We start from the raw sequence: 26989 nt of genomic DNA, 5'->3' as shown, positions 1-26989 counted from the left end.
CAGGTGCATTGATACATATTATTAGTGATACTATGGTTTCTCTCTCCAAAAATAACTGCTGGGTCTTCAAACATCCTGCGCAGCCAAGCCATGCCGAGTTTCACTTCAATCAGACCACACAGACATTTTGACTTTGTCTAGAACTTTTATTTCAAGGAGTGGAATTGTTTTGAGCATATTCACAAGAATAAATATAAAATTACTCTTCAGAGTAAGAAGATGAGTTTTTATAAAAATATATCTCTATCCCACAGAACCACTTGGGTGGGGTTCTCATTAGGAAATATTATTTAATAAAAAAATAAAACACTGAAAATAAAATGCTTGACCTATACTGATTAGATCACCAAACAACTGAAATTTTTAAAAGGATATAAATATTGTAAATATTGTTAATAAAAATAACATTTAAATAGATGGGAAGCGACTGAGTCCATCCACATGAACAGAACACTGTCGGAAGCCACCGTTTCTTCTACAGGGCACCAACTTCCTTGTATTCGCTGGCGTTCGTTTGTCTCTGCTTGCTTCGGTACCTGGAAGTAGAGAAGCGTGAGTTCTGGAAAGCCAGCTGTTCCAAATGGCTTTTTGGGGAGTGTAGGGAGCGGGGGGGTGAAGGAAGAAAAAAAATGCTGTATGACCTCCTCATGTTTGTTTTAAATCTCTAGCAGCTAGGCTCTGCCTGTGCTCATTTCCAAGTCTGAGATAACTTGCATGCAGAGTCTCATTTCTCAGCTCTTCACTGAAGATTTCACATCTGCATTAAAGTCTTGCTGCTGGTACTAGGTTTGTCTTTGAGAAATCCTGCTGGATCCTTCCCTGCAATAGGGCTGAGTACCCTAACCAACTAGGCCATTCTGTTTGAGATGACACGCCACCGAATCTTCAGGTAGGGAAGAGGAATTACAGTGGTTACCATCTCGCTATCAGATCTGTGAAGCCGAGCTCTCCCTCTGCGGGTGGTTCCACCTTCTCGACTCTCTGACAGCTGCTTACAACTAGTTATTAGCCTGAAGAACGATTCCCGCTGCTCGTGGGTCTGTTAATGGAGAAGACTACTGTCCTCCACGGTAAAGCTGGTAAGGCAATGCTCGTTATATCACAGTCACCCCAAAATGCGGCAGATGAACAAATTAGCTAGTATTAATCCAGTTGCTCTCCAGCTCCTGATGTCTGGGAAAATGGCATTACCCAGAAAAGGAACTAGAGTTTTCCTGTTCCCTGTCTGCTCTCTCCTTTACCCTCAACACGCCCTCTAAGACAGACGTGAACTAACCTATGCAGTCCTCCGACAGGGTTAAAAGGCATCTGAGGGTACTATTGCCTAGCCTGCAATTCGGGTTACGCTACGCAGTCAGCTTACTTCCTTTTTTGAACACTTCAGTAAGTGCAGGCTGTCAGGTCTGTATCTCAAACTATCTCCACGCAGCCAAGCGAGTGTAGGCATCCCAGTCCATCGGGAGGTAACTCAGCAGACACCTTACTACACATACAGCTGACTCGCCTTCCTCAGCCACGAAGAAAATCCTTCTTACCTTCTGCAGATGTAGTAGCTTGCAACAGAGATGGCGATGAGGAAAAGCAGAACTACGATAACTGTCAGTGCCACATACTCCTTACTGAGGGGTTGTCTGACGAGTTCTGAATGCACACATCGGACACCAGAGAAGCCTACGTCACACCTGAAGATAAGAGACGCAGAATCAGAGACATTGCCGTGGGGTTACACTTGAGCAGTCCATAAAGTATGCTATACCGCTGGCCTGCTGTTTCCTCAGGGACAAGCAATTTGAACGGATGTAACTCAAGCCCATGTGGTCCTAGAAATGGTCGCAAATTCTTCAAGTAAACGAGGAATACCCTTAAAAATGCCTAGAGGGTCTTCATTTTGTAGGCTGAATCGAAGGAGAGACCTCGCTGCTTTGCCTGAGGTCTGGATCTCACACTACTGTAAATACAGATGAACAGGGAAGCACACCAGAATGAGTGTCCCAAGTTTAAGCTGGGTTGGTGACTAATTTCAGGCGTCTAAGACCCTCACCCAAGTTTCACTGGAGCCGGCACACGTGCTTAACGCTTGCTTAAATGCAGCTGAGGTATATTATAGATACACTGCTCCTCTTTAGGTTCTTGTGACCATTTAAGTACTTTGCCGGATTGGTGTTCCAGCTAAGTGTCCACAGCAGCGAGATCAAAAGCCACGTACGGTTCACGTCAAAGCCCACCTCAGGGAGGTCTGCAGGACGCAACGCGCCCTGTCCGTACCTGCAATAGTGCTCATCCAAGTCCACTATGTACACGCACTGCCCGTGGAAACAGTAGTCCTTCATTTCAGGCTTGCATCTAGTTATCCCAACTTGAGCCACACGTGGACTGTTCTCTGTCTGGACTGCAAGGAGATTCTGTTAGCATCTCATCACCCTTATTTTCCCTTTGGATTTCCCAAACAATGTACAAGCTTTACAAGTACGACTAATAGTCTCGCTACCAAGAGACCTCCAATGCACTAGGAATTAAAGCAGGCGAGCCTTCTGAACAGGGAGAGGATTTTCCCAGGCCAGAGTGATACTGACTTTTCCTTCAGGAGTTCCGCATAAGCTATTTCTGCTTTTACAGCAGACTTAGCGCCTCAGACAGAGCTCTTCTGCTGAAGAAGCAATATCAAAGGAAATGAAGGCTGAAAAATGGTTCTTGTTCAACAACGCTGAGCGCTTTGCAGGATGTCGGCAATGTTGCTCAACAGAAAAATGATTTCCCAGAGCCCCTCAGTGAGGCCGCCAGCCCAAGGAAGATGGGAACCAAAGACTCGTTCTTTACCAAGAGAGCTGAGCAGTAACTTACTTAGTGCTGTTGTGCAGTTCTCCATTTCACCAGGCCCACATAATGGGATCACTGTTGTGCCCAGGACTGCTTGCAATAGGTAACCTGTAAGAGAATAAAAAAAAAAAGAGTCAAAACTAGATGCTTTTCAACAACAGTTAAGTATTTCAGCTGGTGTGCTCATTGAGTTAATACGAGAAGAACAGAAGCTTTTTATAGTAAGAAAAACCCAGTGTTGTAAGCCGAAAAAACGTACGTCTGACAGATCTGCTGCCTACTATTATATAAGGCAGCCCAAAGAAGCATCTCTGAAATCCAAACTTTTAATGTAGAACAGAGATCAAACGGAAACTCGGTGTCCGTGACCACCTCTCACCCACACTCTGGGTGAAAATGGGCAGGAACAGGCTTGGAGAGATTATACAGGAGAGGCGGGAATTAGGCCAGCTCTGATCACGTTAGGTTTTCTGGCTAGTCTGGCATGGCACCTGTCCAGGGGACACGGCCAGGGTTCCACAATTAGGCACGACAATCCCGCATTCATCGCAGGAGGAGTGCTTTTGGTGATCAAAATCAAGATGTCCTTGAGTCACAACAGTCCACGGGAAGAGAATTTCCTAGGACTCAGCAAGTCGGTGCAGCTGGTGACTCAGCACACCAGGTCAGTGCTGTGCCAGGCTCAGCACCCCACCACCGGCTTCAGAGACGACACACCGCTCGAGGCAGGCTTAACACAGAAGCTGCTCTTGAGCAGCAAAGAGCTTCCTCAGCCGCCTACTTGCTGTACGCAGCCTGAAAGGCTGGACAGTTCCTGCACTAATACCCACTCTTGTGTTGGAATTTTTCAGTTAGAAGTCCACTTGCTAAGACAGCTAACTCGAGATACCAAACCTCTTCATCTGGTCACTGGGTTGGAGAGGCTACTGACCACTTCACGGGTCCTGGGCCAGTGTCACTTATCTCCGGAGAACCCCAGAACAAAACTGGTACATTTCTGTCCTTCCTTCGCCATCCACACTCAAGAAAACTGCAGCTCAGCAGGTTTGATGTGGGAACCAGACATAAGAGCAGACGGCTCCACGCACGCTGAGGAGTTCGGCTACCGCAGCGGTGGCTGCATTTCCTTGGGGAGCAAGGGCCCTCCTGCCCTTCTCTCAAAGATTCAGCGTATAAAGCATTTTGACATCTTTAGGGCTGTGGAGTGCTGCACAGGCACAGCTTTCAGGTATTCTACTAGTTAAATTAACATTTCCAAACAGGATTTGAAGGCCAACACAAGTGCTTGTAGCTTCATGGCTAGCCCACGAGGAACAGTCAATGTTTGCCCCAGCTGGCCATGAAATCCACTTGGCTAACACTCCTGCTGTGGTCACAAACTAACCTGCTCACGAACTGCTTAGTCATCAGCCCCATTCCACAGAAGTCTGTAATTTGTGTCTTTGGGCTGTTTGCCTCTATTAACTTGTCAAGTCATGCGTGTCTAATGGAGGGAGTGTGCCTTCATAATTTCTTGATCACTCTAATTCAACTCCAGTTATTAGAAAGTTTCATTACATCTCAGAGTTAAATCTAGTAGTGATTTACGGATTTCCTCCAGCTCATCTATTTCCGGGTGATTGGTAGGCTTCTTTTAAGCTCTATTCCAACGAGATACAAGAACAGCAGGAATATCCACCTCAGAGAGACAGGGCTTTTTTGTGTCTTGGTTTGTGTTTCTTTAAAAACACCATTCCTTCTCCTTACCTCCCTCTCCACCGCACTCCTTGCAAAGCTAATAATCCTCGTTTCCACCAAGCTTTAGAAGAAAGGACAAAGACTAGGTCCGCCAAAGTGAGAGCCATGGTAACAGGCGAGTGATGCCGGCATCTTGACTTGTTCAGGAGACTAAGCTGGGGACATCTGCGCCTGCTAGCATGACTCAGCAGGACCTGCCTTTCGCTCCCATGGGGCAGAACCAGCAAGTTTACTTTCAGGGTGGGATTTTTTTTTTTTCCTCCAACAGCACTGTGCTTACTGTAGATTTCATCAGGAGAAGCAGTTTAACACTTCTGTAAGGCCAATTTGAGTCGCCACGACAGCAAGTTAAAGTGTTTGAAGGATAAGGCCATCAGCTGACAGAGGGTGGCAGCTCAGTTACTGCTAGAACAGCACGCTTGGAGCTTCGGCCAGGGACCCGGTGTCCCAACCGATGCTGAGAAAAGAAGATTTACCAAGTGAGTCCTTCTTCCCAGGAACTAGAGGGACATTTCAGGAGTGCTCCACGGACTAAGCTGCTCCCTCAGCAGGAAGCAGCCATGGCATAGGACAGCTCTGTCCCACTAAGCGTACACCATGTCATTGCAAGAAGGGATGCTGAAATCCTGAGACGACTGAGAGTTAGTGACCTGAGGCTCCCTCCTGCACCCCACGTACTGCTGCTATCATCGCTCCGTGACGTGCTATGGCAAGATTTGGTCTGGGGGCCACATGACAGTGATGAACATAAGTCAAGGCAAAACATGCCAGAGGTACCCGAGTTATCCACTTCTAGCGTACTTAGTTAAGTAGATGGATTAAGCCAGCTGACGATCTCTTTTAGCCTACATATTCCTGTGTCAGCTTGCATACCTCCTTGGTCTGAGCATTATCTGCGCAGCTGCTTTTTCATCTAAAGTTCCCAGTTCGAGAATTACCAGCACCCAGCTTTTGCATTTGAGAAACTCAAACCTAGGTACGTCAAAGAGACAGGTCAGCTCTTCTCTTTGCTCCAGAAGGAAGCACCGCTCTCCAGCTAGAGGAAAGGCCAAACCTCAGACATCTGTGAGGGACAAATTAAAAATATTCTCCTTCTACAACACCGAATAAAGGCTTGCCCCATTCCAGCCATGCGCAACAACCGATAGCCTCCTCCGCCTGACTGCAGACACACAGGCCAGAAAGGCTGGCGTGCAGGCGTGGGTATTTGCTGACACCCAGCAGTATCGTCTGCGTTCGGGCAAAGTTCTTCCTGCTCTGCACTGTTATATTTTGCCCTTTCCCCCATGCACATATTTCTCCTCTGACATCAATGGGAGGGGGATCCTGCAGGAGGATAAGGGATCCACATTGCAATGGCAAAGGAGAGTCTTTCCCAGAATAATTATCAGACGATGTATACCAAACATAGGACCTGGGAGAGGTAGTTATATTTTTATTCCTTCCCTGTTCTGTAAGCAAATACTCTACAGGGTACAAGATAACAGTAATGAGATGGTGGATATTCCCGTGTGCCTCGCAGGAATGCGCGTGCTACACTTATTGCTACACTACTAGCATACAAGCGCAATACCGTCCGGTATTGCCTGTATTCCTGTAAGGTTAACACTGCCAGCAGCGGCTATTACTGGTACAGGAATAACGCTGCCGTTTACTCGTCGTTCCATGAAGGATGAAAGGAAAATGAGGGACAGAGACTGGCTGCCTTCGCTTCCTGCAGCCTTCATCAGAGATGACGTGCAAGGACTAATTATCCGTTCATCTACTGACAGCCAGCTATCGTTTTCAGTTACAGGATGACTGCTAAGGATGGGGGAGGCACATACAGGATATACATAACTGAGAACGACTCTCTTTTCAAGATTTACACCCATTTTAAAAGGAAATTGTCAGGTTTCTGAGAGGTCAATCATCATTTGAGTTGGCTTTGCCCGTCGCCGAGATCACTAGTCTTGTACTAATTCATCTGAGGAAGACCCCATGCCGCTACTTCACACTTGGCATCTCTGTGGTCTCTCTGCCACAGCGATAGCGCCTACACTTCTCACGTGGCTTGCACTTTCAGAGCAATGCCAAGCGCAGAGGTGTCCAAGTGACATGCACCTGGAGGATCTCAGCCCATTTTAACTCTGGAGACAGATCAAGGCGGATCCCCGTCCCCGTCACCTGGTTTTGGACACGCAGAGCACGTCTGACTGTCTAAGGCCTTCTTTGTGTAGACTACGCAGCAAACATGGAAGTTAACCAGCCTGTCCCATTGGCTTTGTGAGCATCGCTAATATGACCATTTAACTCTAATGCATCACCCTCCGTATCCCTCTGCTGCTAACCTCCCTAGATAGCCACAGAAGTTTGCAGGCCATCTCAGACAAAGGAAGCACCTCTGGCAATAAAGGCTAGGTGGGTGGTTGTGTTTTAGATGAGGATCACAGAAATGTAGAGTTAGCCAGGAAAGCCTTGCAAACAGCTTACTGTCATTCAATATTTGGCTGTGCAACTATACCCCTTGCTCACATCAACCACAGTTTCTCCAGAGTTCGGGTTATCCACGTAGGCTGAGCATTTTTCCCTGGGAAAGGGGAAGCGGTCATTCAAGATAATTTTAACCACCTCAGACAGGGCACACCTCGTCATCCTTGCACTCAGGATACATCATCTGGCTTCTTCTTGATGTTTTGGGTAGGATGTACCCGGTGCCTAGTTGTTTGACCATGCCCATTAAGGCAGGTGCCCAACACTCCTCTTCCTGAGATGAGACACACAAGATGTACAGGTTGCTCTTCTCACCCATGGGAAAGGAGATGCTATCAGCCCTTTCCACCCCTCATCCCCCTGCGGCCTGTGTAGGTTTGGCCTATTGTCTAAATGGAGGCACCAGATGTGATGGTACTGAGAGAGACCGGCTCGAATAAATTACCCTTAGGGCAACTGGACAGAAGTGTCTATACGTGTTTCTGGGAAGTAGCGTCCAGGCTTCCCCGTCTCACGTTTTGTACCTATGACTTCAGAACTACCGACTGAAAGACACGGGTGCCCAGGGCCAGGCCAGAGCAGCACTAAGGCAGCCCTGGAAACACCAGCCTATACGGGAAGACTGTCGCTCCAAAATTGCTACAGGCCCACGTGATCACCTTCAACATTGTGCCAGGACTTACCCTTAAGCAGAGATAGTGCAGATAATCACGTAGTATGTGCACCCAGTCATCTCAGCACTGCTTCCACCCCTGTGGAGACCCACGCACCAGTGATCTTATTCACATGCTATCCCTGCGCCTGGGCCACTCTGCTTTCCACCGCATGCGTGGGGGCGGAAGTCCCTACACCACAGAAGAAGCAGAAATCCATTACTGCTTCCAGCCAGACCAGCCCCTGACATTTTGCACATCTCCAGACTCGGCGACTTTTACATTTAGCCCGCTTGCTGATGGCCAGACAAATGTGACGCTCGAACACATAAGGTCAGCAGTTCCCGAAACTGTCCAGTGAATCTGGAGATCCGAGGCCTGCCTTCCCCCCTGAGTGGGCATTACAGTGACTGCAAGGAGACCAGTGCCAAGGCTCCTGCTGTAACTCACGGAAAAGGCAGGGCCTGGGCTTGGCTCCATCGCTGCCACATCACCGTGTGGCTGGCACACCACTGTGGCTCCTCAGGAGTGAGCGACTGCTCTCTCCCAGCGCTGCCTTGCTCTGCACAGTCGCCAAGCCCACGATAGCCAGGATATGAAAGTGACCATGACCGTCACTTCAGTTAGGCTTCAACCGTTCGGCAGGGAATCTCTCAAAGTCTGGCATAACACCAGCTACAGACAGTCTTCCCAGCTTCTGCCAGTGGCACTGAGTTCTGCTTACGCTCCTGACCTGGGAGGGAAAGGCAGTAGAGTGCTCGTACCGCTCGTTATGATGCCATCTAGCTATGACTAATGTATCCCTTACCATTAGATTTTGTGCCTGCCCCGGAAATAAATAAACCCGTATACAAATCCATGAAAACATACCAGTTCCTTCCAGTACCGCTTTTGTGCAAAGCATGGTTGAGTCACAGACTACAAGATGTTTAACCCGCTGTCCTGGCAAGTAAGATGCTGTGCAGCAGCTGATCCATAAGCTATTATGGAAATACCTGGCCAAGATGAAAAACAGAAACCCAAGCTGCAGTGGGCTTAGCAGATGAGTGAACATCTGCCCCAGAAGAGAAGTCCTGGGAACTGAGCTTCCCCAACGACCGCGACCCTGAGCCCAGCATCGTGAGGGTGACGGTTTGTCATTAAAGCAGCGTGCGAGTGGGCCAGGTCTCGGTCCTCCCTCAAACGTTTGCTGCCCACACAGTTCGAGTCACCTCACAGGGTCAGCTCTCGGCAGTCGCTGCCTGTCACTGCCAGCGCCCAGCGGAGGTGTGTGGCAAGGATCAGTTGTTGCTTCACAGCGCACCCAGGCTCCAGGACTCTCGATGCTCTAAGGATCCACGTGTTCACTTTGGATTTTCAGGCAGCTTATGTCATGCAACAGAGTAACGCGCTCCCAGTGAGGAGGTGGAGAAGTGTCAAGCAGAGGGAGGCCACAACCTGTTTTGCTACCATAAGGAAGTCTCTGCTGCTGTGGGGATTCACCTGCTGAGCTCGCCCACAGCGTGGCCGGGGTGAAGGCAGCAGGACCCGACTGCAAACAAGACAGGACAAAGTGAAAGAGAACAGATCGCATTGCCTTTTTTTGGGGACATGGTTTAGTCGTGGACTTGGCAGTGTTAGGTTTACTGTTGGACTCGATGATCTTAAAGGTCCTTTTCAACCTAAATGATTCTGTGATTCTATGCCTTGAGCAGACTGCGCTGTGCGTAGCGTTGGGGAAAAGGAGAACGAACATTCACCTTCGCTCAGTCACAGGGCACATCCGGGCATCGCACCAGCAACGAAACGTCCCGTAACTACACACCACCGAGTAAGACCTGTGTGCTCCGCTCCTCAACTCATACAGTCACCCGGGTACACCCATCCCTGTCCATGACTCCGTCTCGGAAAAAAAACACGTCGGCTTCACATGCAGGCAAGCTAAGCTTTACGTTTTGCCAAAGATTTCCCAGCAGCGAGAGAACGCCCCAGCCCCGCGACTCATCGCCCGATGCCCTCCTGGCCGCGCCAGCCCCTGCCCGGGGGGGCAGAGGAGACGCCCGCCCGTCGGCGCGGGGCGCAGCGGCTTGCCACGGCCCCCCGACCCGCGGGGGGCGCGGCGGCGGCACTCACCGAGGAAGAGCAGCAGGCTGCGGGCCCGCAGACAGCCGGCGTCCATCGCCCTGGCGCCGCCGGGGAGAAGAGGAGGAGGAAAGGGAAGAAGAGGAGGCAGCCGGCTGCGGCGGAGCGGCGGCGGCGGCGCTGCGGGAGCGGTGTGGGTGCCGGCCGCGCCGCCCCGGACCTTTATGGGCCGGCGGGAGAGGCGGGGCGCCGCTCGCCGGTGATGAAACCCCGGCGCGGCGCGGGGCAGGTGCCCGGCCCGGGCCTGCTCGCTTCCTGCCCCGCCACCCCCGGCCGGGCCGGGCCGGGCCGGGCCGCGCCGCCCCCGGCGGGCAGGGGCCGACGCCCTCCCCGGTCCGGGGGGCGATGCCCCGGAGGCGATGCCCCGAGGGCGGGCAGGAGGGTGCACCCCGGCCCGGCTGCCCCGGCGCTTCGGCGGGGAGGGGAGGGCAGGACCGGCCCGACTCGCTTCTGCCGGACCCCTCCCGCCGTTGGCTGCTGTCCGGGTACATTTCATTTTCCTTATTTTATAGAAATCATAGAATCATTAAGGTTGGAAAAGACCTCTAAGATCATCGAGTCCAACCGTCAACCCAACACCACCGTGCCCGCTAACCCATGTCCCTAAGCGCCTCATCTACACGTCTTTTAAATACGTCCAGGGTCGGTGACTCCACCACTTCCCTGGGCAGCCTGTTCCAAGGCCTGACCACTCTTTCACTAAAGAAGTTTCTCCTAACGTCCAATCTAAACCTCCCCTGGCGCAACTTGAGGCCGTTTCCTCTCATACGAGCATTACTGCAAATAGCACGTGGGGTCGTAAAAGCAGCTGTCCCCTCTGAGCCATCTGGCCAAGGCACTGATGCCCGGGACTTCCCGGGGCGATGGATGCCCACGGCTGACTGCACAGCCTCGGCACCGCTGCCTTCTGCTTGCTCTCAATTCATCGGCGCGAGGCCTAACACTGTGAGACTGAGCCGGTGCAGCACGGACCCACAGCCGACCGCTGCCCGCGTGGGCTCTGCCTGCGCACGAAGGACCGCTGGGCCGTCGCACTGCCACGAACGCTGCCTGCGTGTAAACCAAGGTTTGGAAAACACCTCAGAGCGGGCAGCCAGCAACCTGCTGCCTTCCCTAATCTTCCATCTCCTGGCATTTCTGAAGTGACCCTCGGCACACACGTGCTGCTGCCAGGGAGCCTCGGCGCTAGGGGCAGAAATGGTCTATTAAGTTACAGCACAGGCCACAGGAATGCCAGCACCTCACCCAGCACCTGGGCCGGCCGCGACGGTCTCAAGCTCAGTGGGTGCTCACGCCGCATTTCCCCTCCAGCCCTCGGCCTCCTCGCAGCCCGGTAGCACGGGTGGTTCCTGGTAGCAGCAGATCTTTCAGTCACTTAGACAGCAGTCGACTAGTTACGGCTACTTTTTTAAAAAATTCCTTTCAAGCACCTTGCTGAAGCGCATGCACTCTGTCGCTACGTTAGGCAAGGCCTCGTCGGTGGTTACATCCCATCGTCGGATAGCTGAGGGATACCCCACCCCCAAACCCTTACTGTACGCATTTGCCTGAAATATAAAAGTGTGTTTTATCTAAACAAGCTGCTCAGCAATGGTGGTTATTTCTTTTGCTTTTAAAGCAAAAAACGACTTCCTCTGCCTTACCGCTTTCCATCGTCAAAAAAGCTAACGTGATACCTAATTTATTGCAGAACTGATAAGCCTATCTCACAGCGTAAGGAATTTGAGTATTGATAGTGAGGTGCAGTTTAATAGCTGATGACTCAAGAATCCATAGTTTCTCCATTTTATAAGCGGTTATTGATACAAGAGAGTTAATTGTAGAAGATACTGCAGAACACGATACACTACATCTCCACGTTCAGATTGCAATTATAAGTACTAAACACATTAATTCAGGGAGCTGGAGTAGATCTTGTACTTACAAATCGTACTCATTTTGGGAGCTTTTTCTTAGATCTACACAAGCGTGGAAATGCTGAAATGAAAAAAGGCAATGCGTTACGATAGAATTGTATGTCAGCACCATTTATTAATTATCCAAACAATATGAGAGTTGGCAAGATAAATGTAATCAAGACCAGCGTGAAAGCAGCGTTCAGAAGTCGGTCCTCCACAAGTAAATGGGACATGATATAGCCGGAATCTTTTTCCGAGTCCCGTTTTCCGCCCCCTCTAGCATTAGGGTCATGGCTTACCCCATACAATCAGTATACCGCTTTAAGATTACCAGACGGTAGATTTTTTTGATGCCACATGACCGTTTATGTTGCTTCTTTAATTTGGGCTGGTCCCCCTTATTAAGGATTTTATTGTCTGCTCTTTCAGGGATCATAACAAGTAAAGGAAGGAATTGCAATGATTAGTAAAGCATTTCTGTGTGTGGGCATACGGATGCCTTAAAAAGCAGCATCACTGTAGAACTTCCACTTTATAATTAATTTCACCCTTAAATTCCTGCATGATTTATCCTCTGAAAGAGAGCATTTAATTATAGTCTTGTACCGGTATCTAGATACCAAGTAACGCTGACACAATTGGAGCAATTCATTGGAATTTCCTCTTTCAGATTTGAATATATGGAAAACAAGTATCATAAACACATCTTCGTTTCATCTTTCTGTAATGTTCTTTGTCTCACGGTACGTGACTCCAGATCTGGCACCCCCGCTTGCGGCTTTCACCATCCTCTCCTCCACGTGGAGGCTGCCCCTTTGAATAAGGCTGATACACACCTTAAGAGCCAATTTTCCAAGAGGCTATTCACACCGCGCAGAGCCTTCCTGCACCGATAGGTTCACTGCAAGGCAGATTGATTGCATCCCACAGATCCGAGCACAGGCTGACATGTCTGTACAATGCTGAGAGGCAGCACCGATTGGGCAACAGAGCATCACGGGTGCATTTCAGCTAGTGGCCTCGATTTCAGCTGGGGTGTACTGGCACACCCAAGTCAAGTCCATGATGGATTTACACCACTTGGCATCAGACCAGCAAGTAGCCCCCAGAATGCTTTGACGTTTCAGGATTTTCTTCTTCACAGAGTGTTACAGGTACACGAGGCAATACCGTAAGAACTTGTGCAAAAGATACACTTGCTTTTATTACCTTGTGATGGTTCAATAACCGCCTTGAAAGAAAACCTCTATTTACTAAGTTCATAGGCTCAACTCAAATCCATGTTGCGCTCCTTCAGCATCAGAAGAATTCTTCTGTCTTCCTTTCGGACAGAGCAGCAGATTCATAGCAGTGATTATTTCAAGGGTATGGATTGAGCTTTGTCTATTAGTTTATCTATCACTGATGACACAGGGGATTTTCTATGAACAACATATCCTTTTCAACTTAGAGTGGGAAAAAAAAACAGGTTAAATGTACATTTTTCTGTGCTTGAAAATACTTTTCCTCATGGTGATTTGCTGTGGAACAAAACACATGTACTCATAACAATCAAGTGCCACTTTACGTATGTGTTTTTACATAACTAAAACCGTATATGACAAGTGACTATACTACTTACTTTATCTGCTTTCTGTAGGACTTGCACCCAGTTTTACACACTGCCGTTGCAGGGACGGATCTGCATTGTTTTTGTCTGTCGAGAATAAGACCTATTTGCAAAATCAACATTTTTTTGTTAGAAAGCATTTTTGAAACTGGAAGAAAATCATACCTAGTCTTGCACTGAAGCACTTGGCGCTGTTACACACACACACACAGTAACAAAAAGCAGCATTTTCATAAAATCTTGGGAGAATCGGCCAGCATTTTTGAAAACAGCACAAGCGCATACGTCAGTATGTGTGTAAGACAAATTTTTATATACAGCCAGCTTTCATTGCACAGCATGAGAGATCCTCAAGAATTAGTCTCAAAAGATCAGACGGCTAATTGGAGTGCAGCTCACTTGACAACATTTTCATTTGAACTACAGAAGATTAATATTAAGCATCAAAATCATAAGTGGTAAAAAGAATGGGGCTCACATGTGAGCACAAATGCCCTAAGAAGGGAATATATTTAACTGGGATGCACAGATGAGATAGTCTGGAGGAAATGGATTAAGGAAAAACCTTGAGCCAAACTTAATCCATATAAAGGTCAGTTTCAAATCTGCCATGTATGTGAGGGATGCATTAGGTCAGATGTTCTTAAACAACCAGGCTTTCCTATAAACTATGAGAGTTCAAAACGCTGCCCCCAAGGCTGAAAGTGGCTGATGCCTCTTCCTGTAAATGCAGGGGGAGGTCAAAGCTACTGGACAACACAGACGTTTTGCTGTTTTAAAAAACAACAATCCCTCAAACTGACTGATTTCTTAGCCAACTTCTTGGGTCAGCATTAACTAGCAATTTAAAAAAGAAAGAAAAAAACCCATACAGCTAATTCTCATCCACCTCAACGCGTCTCAGAAGACGGAGACGAAAAGGCGGACAGATCTGCCAGTTCACGCTGGGTTGCTCCGTACAGGGCAGTTTTCAGAGCTTCATTCTTCTGGCCTGCACGACATATCCATTACTCTCCCCTGGGCAACTCCTGAATGGCTCAACACATCTCACTGGCAGGAAGAGCTTCATAATGCTCAACTGGTGTTTTCCCTTTCCTAATTACAGCTCTGTGCTCCACGCTAAGCGATTTCTTAGCCTCCGAGGGGTTTGTAGCTTTTTTCATTTGTTGAGTCTTTTCAAGGCTTCTGCCTTTACTTGCTGCTAAAGAAAGCTATGCAAGCATTTTATTTGTACCCTTATAAAAGGTGTTGTCAAACCAAGTCCCTCCCGTATCACTGCCCATACATCCAATAATTCTTTCTCCTTGCTCCACGTGATTTGTTAAGAATATGAGAAAGACCAAGGTAGAAGAGAAATGGTTTTCCTCACAGCAGGTAGCAGGTTGCAAGCAAGCTAGGACAAGAACACCAGCCCCTTACCCATCAGTCCCGTGTGCTGTTCTGTCCATCGGCACCTCTTTTGAGTTCATAAAGTCATCTCTTCAGAAGGATTTTTCGTTCTCCGGGGAGATGAGAGTTAACCACTGAGAGACAGAACACATGCAAATGTGAAGACTGTCCTCTCTGATGGTTCACCATGTGTACACGAGTGCAGCGTTTAGACGCCTGACCAATGGCCAATATACCTGAAATGGTTACGTGAAAGCGTGTTCCATGTGGCACATGCACTCGACAGTTCTGCCCTGAGAGCGACATCCGTCTCGGAGCGGTGAAACGACAGCAAGAACCACCGCTGTGGGGATTGGTGTGACTCAGCAGGCACTCACCGGCTCCTGTCGGGCTTTCACCACAGCAATCAGTCCCGGCTATAGGCTCTCCACCACTACCTTCCATACCTCTCCTGTATCTTCCATCTGGACAGCTGGTGCTAGCATGGGGAAGACAAGAGGAAGACGAGTGCCACTGTCAGAGGGAAGCAAAGACCTGCTTGGAGGAGGTCTGGAGCAGGGCCAGCCTCTAAGGCCTGCGCTAAAGCCTAAACAATACCTGACGCACACATGTCATCAGCAGAGCCCTCTGCCTCTCACCTGCTCCATTTGGGAACCTCGGCAATCATCTGAGCGGTTATGCAGGCCTCAGCTACAGTGGCTTCAATCCCTTTGGCAAGCTTATTTCACCCCTTTCACTGCTACAGGGGGTGACAGGATAAAAGCAGGGCAAGGGCAGAGGAACGGCTGGCTTGTGAGCTATCTCCTGGTGCTTGGCCTGCCGCGCTGGAAGAAGCGGCACCGAGCTGTGACTCACCCTGTGCTCCAGGCCCTGCGCTGCCACCGGGACTTCAGCCATGCACAGTCTCCACATTTTGGCTGTGGTGACTGTCACCTGCACGCCAGCCATGCGCACGGGGAGCTGGGGCACCCTCGACACGAGGAATGTGTCATTAGGGATGACGGAGTAAACAGCAATTCACCTGAAACCAGCTTAGCCAGCACACGTTCCAGAAACCAAATCTAGGAAAGAGGCGCGGGTCCACGGTGTATTTGTTTGGCCTGGTAACTAGCGCTAGGCATGGGAGCAGATGCACTTAGTGGAATTCCCCCATCCACTAGCATTATGGGACACTCCCATTACTGTTCTGATAATTACTGTTAATCATTACTATTACTGAAGTGACCAAAAAAAAAGGCTGTCAGGATCAGGCCTTTATTGTGCTGGCTGTTGTCATGCAGAGGTGATGAGACAGCCTGCCCCAGGGAACCTATAAACACCGATGCCCAATTCATCACTACAGTCATATTTCAAAGTAGGACACCGTGGTCCACAATGAAGCTCCCCTACAACTCGAGGAAAAACAATCCACGGCACTCACTCCATCTCGCACCAGCTTGGAGTCAGGCTGTTCAAATCACGCTCTCTGTCTGCTGAGATGCAGCTAGAAGGGAAAGAAGCTGATCAGGAATGCTTTGCAACACTCAGCAAGATGTTCCCATTCTGTGTTTTCCCTGCCTGGGCCCAACCTGCTATAAAACTCCACATTCTTTGATCTTCAGTGAATTTAGTACCACCAACTCCTGAGAGCCAACCGTGAGTCACACGGTATGCGGCAAGCTCGGGGGTTTGGTTTGGGAATGACCAAGACTATGCGAAATCATCTTCTAGTCACCTTCTCCTCCCGTCCACGGTCTGGACGTCACCTCAGGTATCCAAGCTTCCCTAGACACCGTTCCTAGGTCACAGACTTCACAAATGGATTAGCCACCTTAGCCACGGACTGGGTACCAACAGGGAGCCCCGGGGAAAGGTCTCTGCGGGGCTGAGAAGGGCAGAGATAGCTCCAGCACAGGTGGAAACCATCTGCCTGCAACACTGACTTTTCCTCCCACATGCAGGTCCGGCTGCTATCAGCCACTGGGAAAAGAGACAGACCCCCATCTTCTGGTCAGAGCTGGCCGTTCCCCAGCCCGTCTCAGGAGTACAGCCTGGATTCCTCCCTCGCTAAAAAGCAAAGCAAAACGTGTTCAGACCTTGCATGTTCTCTCTGCAAGGAGACCCTTGTGGGTTTGCCCAAGGGCCAAGGGGGGGCAAAGGCCTAGGCCTACCCCCCAGGAACTTGTCCCTGCCTCTCCAGCCACAGGTAGGAAGGGTGCTGGTCGCCTGCTGTGTGCATGGGAGATGGAACGAGGAGAGGAATCCGCAGCTGGATGTCCTGGGGGAGAGGTGCCAGCAGCCGGTCGGCGGACTGTGACACTTCCGTACGTAACACCTCTGCGTGGTATCTGCACATCCACCCCCTCGTCCTCGTTCCTGCAGCTTGATGTTATTTAAGAGATGCAGGAGATTTCCTTTATGACAGTCGGAGCGCACGCGTGTAAATCAAGTGGGACAGGACAAAGGCCAGGGCTGGATTTAGTTAGATTGGTGTCAGTTATTAAATTAAGAACAGCGCTAAGCTAGGGCTGGCAGTTCTTGATCAATGTTCCTGCAGCCGGGGTCTTTGTCCTTCATACATGAAAAACACGGTTATGGTTAAGGGTCAATTAGCCAAAGCTGCCAAACACAAGTTAGGTCTCTGAGTCTAGTTTAACTCCTCAATAAAAACAGTCCCTCTACAGGACTTGGACAGAAAGCAGGCATCCCCGAAAACTACTTTCTTCTAAAAGTCCGAACAGAGCCTGCACATCAGATGCTCAGGATGAGACACTTTTGGCCACTGACTTGCAGCATGCCTACAGCAGAGGTCACCCCTTCATATATAACCCACTCACGTTCCAGCTCCACACCCAGATTAATCTACCCTGCCCAAACCAAGCACACAAGCAGCCTGACATCAACCAAAACAAAGACCATTAAGTTAACGTAGGAGATGGCCTGTCTTAGGTGAAACACCCCAAATGCGAGAGCCCGTGCAGAACGTGGCCCCGCTCTTTTGTCTCCATCCCAGCTTCTCAACCCTTCCCCCTATTTTGTTCTTGTAACATTCCCCTTTGTGAAACAGGGGAGAGATTTCCAGGAAGGGCTGCTGTATGCAAAGCTAATTACCCATCTTTCCAAATCAACCACTTACAAGGGTGCATAGGTTAACTAAACTAAAAAAAGAGGTCTCTATGCAAGTCTCTTTCCCCTCTCTCCCAGAGCATTCTTATGCAACGTGCTGCGCACTGCTGCGTGCATTTGATTACGCTGGGGCAACTTTGATTACCGTGTCGCGTATCATCAGAGTTGCCGACTGCATTGCAAATGCTGGAATTGTCTTTTACGTAGATCTAAATAACATCGGAGCCTTTGGGCAATGGCCTTCGATTGTTTACATGGTTTTCATAAACAGGACATTAACAATTTGTAAATATCCTGTTGAAAATCCCTCAGCTGTACTTGCAAGCTCACAATAGACCAGTTTGATATATGCCCATCTGCAGTAAGTCTCTCTCTCTACTAAAACTTCACTGGTAACATTGCACAACTGTTACTGGCCACAACAATTGCCTCTAATTGTACATACCAATGCTTCTACTTCACGGCTTCTACAAATTGTTTGTGGAGTTTTTACATCTTTAGCGCATTTGCTGGGGAACTATAAATCAAAGAAATAATACATTATTGTTGTCATCATTTTCCACAGGCTTATGCTGTGTAGTTCTCATTCAGGTAGAGAAAGCAAGGGAATTACACTGCTCTGAATTCTTGTTGCTACATCAAACCTAAAGATAGGTCCACTCCCCCCCCGCTTCATATAAACTTCCACTTCAGCTGAACGAAGACAGCGACACACACACGTACACACAGACATACGCACACAGAAAAATCTAAAATTTTCTTGGGAATTCCTTCGGTGTTGCAAAATAGGGTGTTTTGATGGTCAATAATTAGATATCCGTCCATAATGCTGCAAATTTTCTGCAGTAAATCTAAAAAGACCTTTCAAAAAGAAGTCGTAACACTAACCTCTCATGTTTTAGCAGTTCACCTCAGGACACAGCCTCCCAGACGAGTTAGAGAGAGGCCGCAAGTCCCTTCCAAGCTAAATACTGTATTAAAAGCAATGCACGCCTACCCCGGCTGGCACGTATTTAACTGACTAGGTAGCTAGGTCTGGGGGATGGAGGAGTTGCCTTCACGCAGAGGGAAGCTCCAGCTTGGAAGCTAACAGAAGAACAACAGTAAGAACACTTGGTGTAGGAGAAGTAGAAGCACCGAGTTGTGTCACTCCTAATCCACATGTGAATAACCCACTACTGGGAGCGCGCTGATGCAAAGTAGTCTGACAGTACGTCCGTAGCTCCAAAACAAGCGCTTTAAAGAACTATAACTCCAGGCTACAACTGTGCTAGCATAAGCTCAGATGCCAGTAAAGCATTCAAGAAATAATAGTTGACCTAACCTTAAATACTATTTGGGCAGGTGAGGGAGTCCTCGTAAGAATGTATATTGTTGCTGTCTCCAAACATGTTGCATCTAAAAGAGATCCTGTCTCAGCCACCCGGTGCCCTCTGAAGTTACCAAACCCCTGGGGTCTGTACATTACACATATCCTAACACCGTCCCCGTGGACTTTAATGCTTCTCTGAGTCAGGCTGGTTTCCCCCAGCTCCCACATCCCCATCTCTGGTGTACCCTTGACCCGAAAACATATACGGCCTCCCATCCAAGATGCTATCTCCCACGCAGAGATACTCAGCCGAGCCGTGCACTACCGTAAAAGCTGTCTGTCTGAGCCAGTCCAGCTTCCTGTCCTCGCTGAAGAAAGTTCTGAAGGTAAAGAGGGCACACCTCTTTAGAAGGACCATGGCAGCCCCTTAGCTATGTCTCTATCCCTGAACTGTGGCTGTATTGTATTCAGCCTCGAGGACTCTTCTTTCGCAAAGCAGTCCCATTCCTCTAGCGGCATGTGCGGCATGTGGCAATCCTCCTTGGCTACTAGCTGGGCACACTCTAAAACCCAGCCTTCCTCTTCCCCTTGCTCCCAGCTGGATGCTGCATAGCCCATCTCCCAGCCACGTCTCCTCTGTCACCAGCACACTTCCATCCTCTCCCATCTCCCACTTCCAGTCCCCTATAGCCATCCCGCTCATTTGCTGCTTTGTCTGACCACAATCCTGAACAGCAACTGGGCAAAACGGCAGCGCGTAAAGCCAAGATTGCCTGGCACAAAATACACGATGGCACCTGGTGGTCCTGCAATGATTTTTCTTCCCGACAGTCCTCAGTACCTATCAGAAAAAGGCACTGGACTTGCACGTCTTGCTCATCCTGCCCAAAACTCCAGGGAGACTGAGATAAGCTTTCCTACGTTTCATGACCTTCCTATTCTGCATCTCCTCCGCCCTGCACACACACTTCCCCCAGACTTTGGCAAAAAGGACGTGAGTCATAAGCTGTGTCACAAGTAAGAAAAAACTAGAACATGTCTCATTTCAGTCTGATTACCAGAACAACCGCAGTGGGGCCGGTGTCACTAAAACCTTCTTAGACAGGACACCATTTTCTTCTCCTGTCCTCCTACGACAGCCACTTGGGTGAAAGCAACGGGAGGACAGGAGAGACCGCTCCTGGCATACTCTGAGCCACTGAGAGCAGCCTTTGCTCTGCCTGTAAGAGCTGCCTCGGCTGTACCGGTGCGGGGACACAGACTGCTCTGGTGTCATTCCTGCTGCCACCACAAGTGGGAAATGTTGGGCCTGTTTTTCACACCTCTAACCCATCATTAGCACCACCTGAACACAGACAACCGCATCTGAGAAAGGTGTTCGCTGTAAACGAAATGATCATAAACTTTTTCTTTAATGTAAAACAATGAGGAAAAGGCCGCGGTATGAAGTCCTGACGCTACTTGTTCTAAGGGAGATCACTGCGTACTGCACTATGAACTCAGCTGGGCTTCAGATTGCTTTGCAGATAAAGCAGGAGGAAACTGTAACTTACACCCACTACAAGTGTATCTACAGCTAAGGAATGAGATAACTAAATGCCCTTGGGGAGATATGAGAGGCATTTAAAGCATAAAAATTGCTTACCTTTCCCTTACCAGGTAGACAGATAAACACAAATGTCTCTGTTCAATAGTGCCTGAAAGTCTGATGCAAGCCCTCAAAAGCAAAGGAAATAAAGGCTTAGAGGCAACCATGGTGCAAGGATGTGCAACCCCGATGACAGAACATTCCCCATCAGCTCATAAGTAAGTGGCTCCAGAGAACTGCACGCGTTGGCAGAGATCATGGGCAAAGCGAGCGTGGGAGGTCAGAGGCTGGCACTTCTGTGCTGGACACAGAGGCCTGGGTGTTCACAAGGGCATTCCCAGCTTACCAGGTGCTGCGCTGCATTCAGACTTTCAGTCACGTGGCTGCTGGGATAGACACTGCTTACCGCATGCTAAGAGAGGGTGGGAGCAATTTGCTTTACTGCTCTTGCCAAAAGCCTCTATTAGTATACGTTATGAAAGCTCCAGAGAGGCAAAACATTCCTAAAACCACTTTATTAAAATTAGTAACACCCGAAACTCCCCCCAGTTGTTTATGGATGGCAGGGCTGAAGGAGGCAAGCAGCAAAAGCAAAGGAAGAGACAGCGAAGCCTTCACTTTCTCTGCAGTTGACGGGCCAGGGCAGTCTCCGTATAATTTCAGTTGGCTGCTGAAGCTGCCTGCTTCCCCCACGGTGCGTGCTGAGGGAGAGACCGGTTTGCGATATACAGATGCGAAGTGTTACTTCAGGACTAAGTATTGGTTTACCATCCCCTAGCACCTACAAAGTACCTTCACAGTCTACAATACTTTCATCCCCATGGCATCCCTATAGCTACTTTGATACTTCTCTGATAGTAGCACCGAGGCACGCACAGCGTCTGCAACTTACCGAGTGCGCATGCGGAGGCAGAGGCTTGTAGCTGCATCTCCCGTGATCCAGACTCCTGCCCTTCGCACAGATCGCTTCCTCTGTGGACGGTGAGGCGGAGTAGCAGCGGCTGCCTCCCAGACTCCTTTTCCTGATGCTACAGCCCCCATCCGTGCTGCGGGAGAATGAAAATTTAAAGCTGACCAAGGAGAGAGATTTAAGAGTGGCAAAACTGTCTGGTCATTATATTCAAATGTGACTACCACTTTGTCCCTTGGGTCTATTTACCCTGCAAGTTGGGACATGTCAGATCCCGTGCGTGGTGGTCTCAGCAAATCAACCCATGGTTTTTTTGCCTTTTCTGCTTCCTCACCCTTAGCACAGGCCAAATAAACTTTTAGCTCATGTCTTGTACCCAAGTAGCTTGTTGCTTTACAAAAGAGACAGGAGATTTAGAAGGTCTACAGTTTGAGACAGACCCATGTTTGAGCTCAAGCTTCTGACATAACCGGCCTCCTGAAGCAGATGCAAGTTTCTTTTGCACCATCTAATTCCTCGTGATATGTGGAAACCTTGGCTGGGATTTCTTTGGCAGTGACTTGCATTAAATCATATGGAATTGTAATTTTGTGTTATTTCTATTAAGTTATCATTTTTGCGTTCTGCATAGAACCATAAACCTCGGGGGAATTTCACGTGTGGAAAGGACTGGACTGAAGATTTTGTACAGAATATGAAGAAAAACGTGTCACTATCACCAACTTCCATGCTGTCTGGAAACAGAAAAGTTTTCACCTTAGCAGTCAGCAGTTATTAGTTACTAATCATAAACCGTCTCTGAAAGCTTTTCCATGTAAGCTCAGAACTTCTCCACACGCTCTGGGATGTACAGCGTTCTGTACCCCTCTGTTCAGCGTCACCCAGTCTCTGTGCTATTTTACCCCTCATCCCTTACTACTATCTTTACACATATGAGCGCAGAGCTCCTGCACACGGACCGGGCCAAGCCACCCCACAGCCACCAAAGGCTGTAACGTTACAAAACGCGCAGGGCCACCGTCTGCCAAGAGATGCTTCACATGCAGGCCCCGGTCTGCACCTTTTTGCATTCCGACCTGCCACTGCGCCACAGCAGAGCCCCACGCTCCACTCATACGGGGCTCAGGAAGGACACGGCAGTGGCCACACGGGATCCAGCTCTCCTCCACATCGCTGGGGTTTGGGTTTGTTCTTTTATTTCCTAACTGAGTTCTTCCAAGGATAACGGCATGTTTCCTACAAGGCATTATTCAAATGTTTTGAAGACAAAGGGAATTTGGCTCATATCTGCGCCGTGTTTTCTTTCAATACAAATACATACAACTACTTGTATTGAAGAAGAGAAGCACTCTCACTTTAATTCACTTAAATTATGGATAATGCACACAGTCTCCAGAAGTCCTGTGGTAGGCACGGAGAACCGATGGATGGCTGGTATAAAAATATTATGGAACTACCCAAAGTCTAATTCCCGCTTGGGTTACTTCACAAGTCACTGCTCAAAATCGACAACGTTAATTCTGCTACCATTTTATCTGCTTGAACAGGAGAGGCAGAATTGGCCCAAACGCGACAGACGCCTCAGGTTCTCCTGTGTCACAGGAACTACGAGCCACTTGCGGCCTGCTCCAAAGCCTAATGGACTTGATGGAAAAACGCCGAGGATTTCAACAGGCTCTGTCCAAACTGGGCCCATATATAGCCAAGTGCCCCCAAGTTTTCTCCTCCACCCATGGTTTTTTAACCTTCTAGTAATATCCAAAGCACGCTTACGTTTACGAGTTGCTGTTACCGAATAGCACAATGTTGCCTTGTAACTCTTACCTCGCTCTTCTTACCGATCACGGTACTTCTTACTAAAGAAAACACCGCAAACAAATGGGAACTTCTAAGAATCCTGTGGCACTCAAGAGACATAAATGCCTAAATACCCAAGGACTCAGACGGTGGACGTTGCCTAAGTCTGCATCCGCTGAAGTCAACAGATGTCTTAGCCCGCAGCAGGGCTTGGAGTTAGGCCAGAGCTAATTGGGAAAATCACAGATCCCTCCTTTATGATTAATTGAAAGGCTTCAGCGGAGGCATTCAATTGCTGCATTCCACAAACACTTAATGCTTTAAAAAGCAATCAAACTAGCCCTACTTGGAATCATCTTAAATACCCCTTTAAAGACTTTCCAGGCTGCACTTTGAATACGGCACCTGAATTACAAGATGGTACTCAGCAAGTTTACAGTGGTACCCCACACAGGGGGTATCTGAGGAGGCCAAACCAGTGCGAACGTGCCCCGAGGAACAGAAGAGGAAAGCAAGGACAGCAGGCGCCATCTTTACTCCCAACCCCGTGAGATCTCTCGCAGTGGGGTGCAGCTCAGCCTTCGGCAGAGCTCAGAAACAGGGTTAAAATGCTCCTTTGCAGCTCCCCCCTGTGCCCCGTTCAAGGGAATAGTCTCCACACAGAGTAAACCCAGGTGTTTTCCTTCCGCATCGAGGCACCTGCTTTTGGTGGGAAGAAGGGACACCCGCTTTGGGCAGGCCAGGAAGGATGAACCTGAAAGGAACCATGCTGGACCAGAAGGAAAAGGTCAGGGAGGAATGCGAGGGGCCACACAACGCAGTCCGATGACCCCCAACTCCTTATTGCTTCGCTGAGGTCATGGCCATTTCTTTGCAGGCCTCAGAGCGTGTGTCGGTGTAAGGCCATGCCCTTTGCCTGCGTCACTCCCCATTCTTCTTGGGAACAATCAGGAAGAAACTCCTGGTGTTTCTTGGCTCCTGCACACATTTTTCATGCACAGGGGAGCACCTAGCCCATAGAGAACATTTTTTTGCTGCTGTAATCTTGATGGAAAAAGTAGTTAGTGATGGAGGAAGGAATTTAAGAGATGGCTGAGAAGTGCCTGAGGGAGGAGAACTTTCAAATGTATTTGCACACGAGAAGTCGTGAACGTGCCACCAAAAAAGTCAAGAGAAGTATTAACAAGGCAAGGGGAAAGGGCAAGAGAATTTCCTGTCTTTCAGCTCCTCGGGAGTCCTGCCCGCATTTCAGCGTGCCAGTTCATTCCGGTAAACCTGGACCGCCTGAAAGGGCACTGCTCTGAGAGTGGCAGCAGACACCACAGAAGTCATCCATGGGCAGTTAGAGCTAGAAAATTAATCTCGGCTGGAAAATAAGAAAACAGCATGCTTTAACCTCTAGCTGTTGGACACACACGGGAGCTCATGCAAGCGATACCCACCCATGAGAGAACACAGTGAGCTACAGGCCCTGCTGTAACAGGGCTAACTCTGCCTGCTTGGCCACCACAGCAAAATCAGATGTGCCTGTCTTCAATCAGACCCTTTCCACCACCCGCCCATGAACTACTGAAAAGGGGTTTGCAACACAACTACCAAAGCCAGCTCTACTGCTGGCACCTGTGTTCACTTAACAGGGGTTGGCACATCCAGTAGGGAAAGTTAAGAGCTGTCATTTTAGGCTACGTAAGCCGAGCTGCACACGCTCACGCTCGTGTAGGGGCTACGACGAGCTGTTCGGCTGTAAAAGCCTAAGCGGGAAACCAGAACACAGCTGAATCAGACGCCGCGACAGTGAGATAAGCATCTCCTGTGACCTTCCACAGATCTTACTCTGCCCTTAGTAGAACTAGTCAGCTGTCCCCAAATGTAGTTCTGGGTCTTGAACTGTGTTTTGCCTTGAAATACTCCGTCCTGTTTGTTTTGACTTGTTTTACAGGATCAGGTTGGAAGTGACTGATCTTACAGGTTCATTAAGCACAGTGCCTTTTGCCAGGGTCAACTTGCCTTTGTCTTCTTGTTCACGCTTTTCTTGAAATTCACAGTTCTGCACCTCACCGCCACCCTGAGAGTAAGGCAGCAAGAGAAGTTAGCAGAAACTCCTACTTGAAGGTTTTCACAGCCACCACTCTGTTACAGCCACCAGGTATCAAAGGATTTGCTCCTATGTGTGGACCCAGGTCTGATGTCAAGTTGAACAGAAAGATTAGGCACCATAGCCTAATCAAATGGGAATTGTGCATTCAATTAATTCCCTTGCTGGCTAAGAAAAACCATAGTATAAAGACAGGCTGGCTATTCTTCTAGACCTGCATTATGCATTGCAAGGGAAATCCCCAGCACTCACAGATCAACACCAACACTGCTAATATCAATAAGGCTGCATTCGTTGGAAGCGGCCAAGATTGGGACCAACACATACCCAAGTCCTGTTGATCTGGACGGAGTAGACACAATGTCCCGTTCAGAAGTCCGGCTGCAGCACCTGCCTTCGCACCCTTGCAGCAGCTCCCCTCCCTCCCCTGCCCACGTCTACAGCAAAGATGATAAATCCCAGCCTGCCAAGCTTCAGCGCTTGCACTGCTAGAGACAAAAGGCAGATTAAGCTGCCAAAGTCCACCAAGTGTCTTGCCAGAGCTACAAACAAACAAACACTTGAGATGGTAAATTTCCAAAAATCACTTGGGGCCACTTGGGGGCCCTCCTTGTGTTTCTCTTCCTAAACGGCATCCCTCCGATAAACACACACGAACATGCGATGCTGTAGCCTTGAAAAGAGGGGAAAGGCACAAAACTATTAGCCAAATACTGCATACACTGGCTACATGGCGTGGCCTGTACCTCAAGGTCCCCCCTCGCCGTCCCTGCCTGCCGCTGACTCATCTCGGCCTACTTCACCCACCCAATGGGTGGCTGCTGGGCTGCCTGGCTCGCAAAGCAGGGATGCGCCAAAGTGACCAGGTCCTCCCTGTTACATAAAGCTGTCACAGCTACCCGCGAGGCCGATCTGTTGCACCGCAACCTTTAAATTCTGAATTAGTATCTATTAAGACAGCTTCCTGGAACAGCGCTCATATTCAAATCTGCTGCCGGGCTCTGTCAAACGGCCGGCAGAAGTCAATAAAATGCAGTTCATCATGGGATTTGCCGTAACAATGGGACACAAACAGACTTAGTCTTACGTACAGAAATGATGTCAAACAAATTAGCTTTGCCCGAGTTAGTCAGACGCTCTTGCAAAGCACGGCCCTGTCCTCCCATGTCTCAAGCCCGGTTGTGCTATTTGTCAGATGGAGCTACGGAGAGGCACCTTTGCACACCAGTTTTGAACATGGAAGGCAGAGGAAAGGGTCTTGCGTTCCCTGTCCCCCCTTACTCCCCCCAAACAAAAAAACCCCAAACAACAAACCAAAAAAAGCGAAGAGCGTAACATGTTTCATAGAGTGACAGCGACAAAGCTCTAACACTCCTGTCCCTGGATCCTAACGTGGCTCCTTGCCTTGGAAAGCTGGAGGTGATGGCAGATCAATTTGCAAACAGCAACAGCTACTCCAAAGACTGGGCTTCCAGGAGCAATTCAG

At 49.0% G+C, this 26989-nt stretch overlaps 2 protein-coding genes across 2 annotated transcripts in view; both read right to left on the bottom strand.

The window, feature by feature from the left end:
• Window positions 1-125: 125 nt before the first annotated feature.
• EREG (epiregulin) lies at window positions 126-13410 on the bottom strand. Its single transcript, XM_075150464.1, has 6 exons — window positions 13320-13410; window positions 11725-11777; window positions 2842-2925; window positions 2266-2389; window positions 1536-1682; window positions 126-536 (listed from the first exon to the last, which is right to left on the bottom strand). Exons 2-6 carry the CDS (start codon window positions 11735-11737, stop codon window positions 476-478), a joined length of 429 nt encoding a protein of 142 aa, XP_075006565.1. The 5' UTR covers window positions 11738-11777; window positions 13320-13410; the 3' UTR covers window positions 126-475.
• LOC142082331 (epigen) overlaps window positions 13332-26989 on the bottom strand; it is a 69738-nt gene continuing 56080 nt past the window's right edge. Inside the window, exons 9-13 of the mRNA XM_075150451.1 lie at window positions 21594-21747; window positions 16117-16179; window positions 15074-15174; window positions 14727-14830; window positions 13332-13410 (exon numbers count right to left, since the gene is read on the bottom strand). Coding sequence (XP_075006552.1) covers window positions 14781-14830; window positions 15074-15174; window positions 16117-16179; window positions 21594-21747 — 368 coding nt within the window. The 3' untranslated portion in view covers window positions 13332-13410; window positions 14727-14780. The remainder of the gene's footprint in view (window positions 13411-14726; window positions 14831-15073; window positions 15175-16116; window positions 16180-21593; window positions 21748-26989) is intronic.

This window comes from Calonectris borealis, chromosome 4 (genome assembly GCF_964195595.1).
Source record: "Calonectris borealis chromosome 4, bCalBor7.hap1.2, whole genome shotgun sequence".
Lineage (NCBI taxonomy): Eukaryota > Metazoa > Chordata > Aves > Procellariiformes > Procellariidae > Calonectris > Calonectris borealis.
Note: the sequence above shows the minus strand (reverse complement) of the source record. Positions and strands in the feature narration are given on the sequence as shown.

Bases quoted from the DNA above. Each gene is read 5' to 3' on its own strand.
- EREG (XM_075150464.1), bottom strand. The intron at 2,390-2,841 runs GTAAGTTACTGC...ATCTCCTTGCAG, and splicing joins GAACTGCACAACAGCACTAA to TCCAGACAGAGAACAGTCCA. The intron at 1,683-2,265 runs GTACGGACAGGG...TCTTATCTTCAG, and splicing joins TTGGATGAGCACTATTGCAG to GTGTGACGTAGGCTTCTCTG.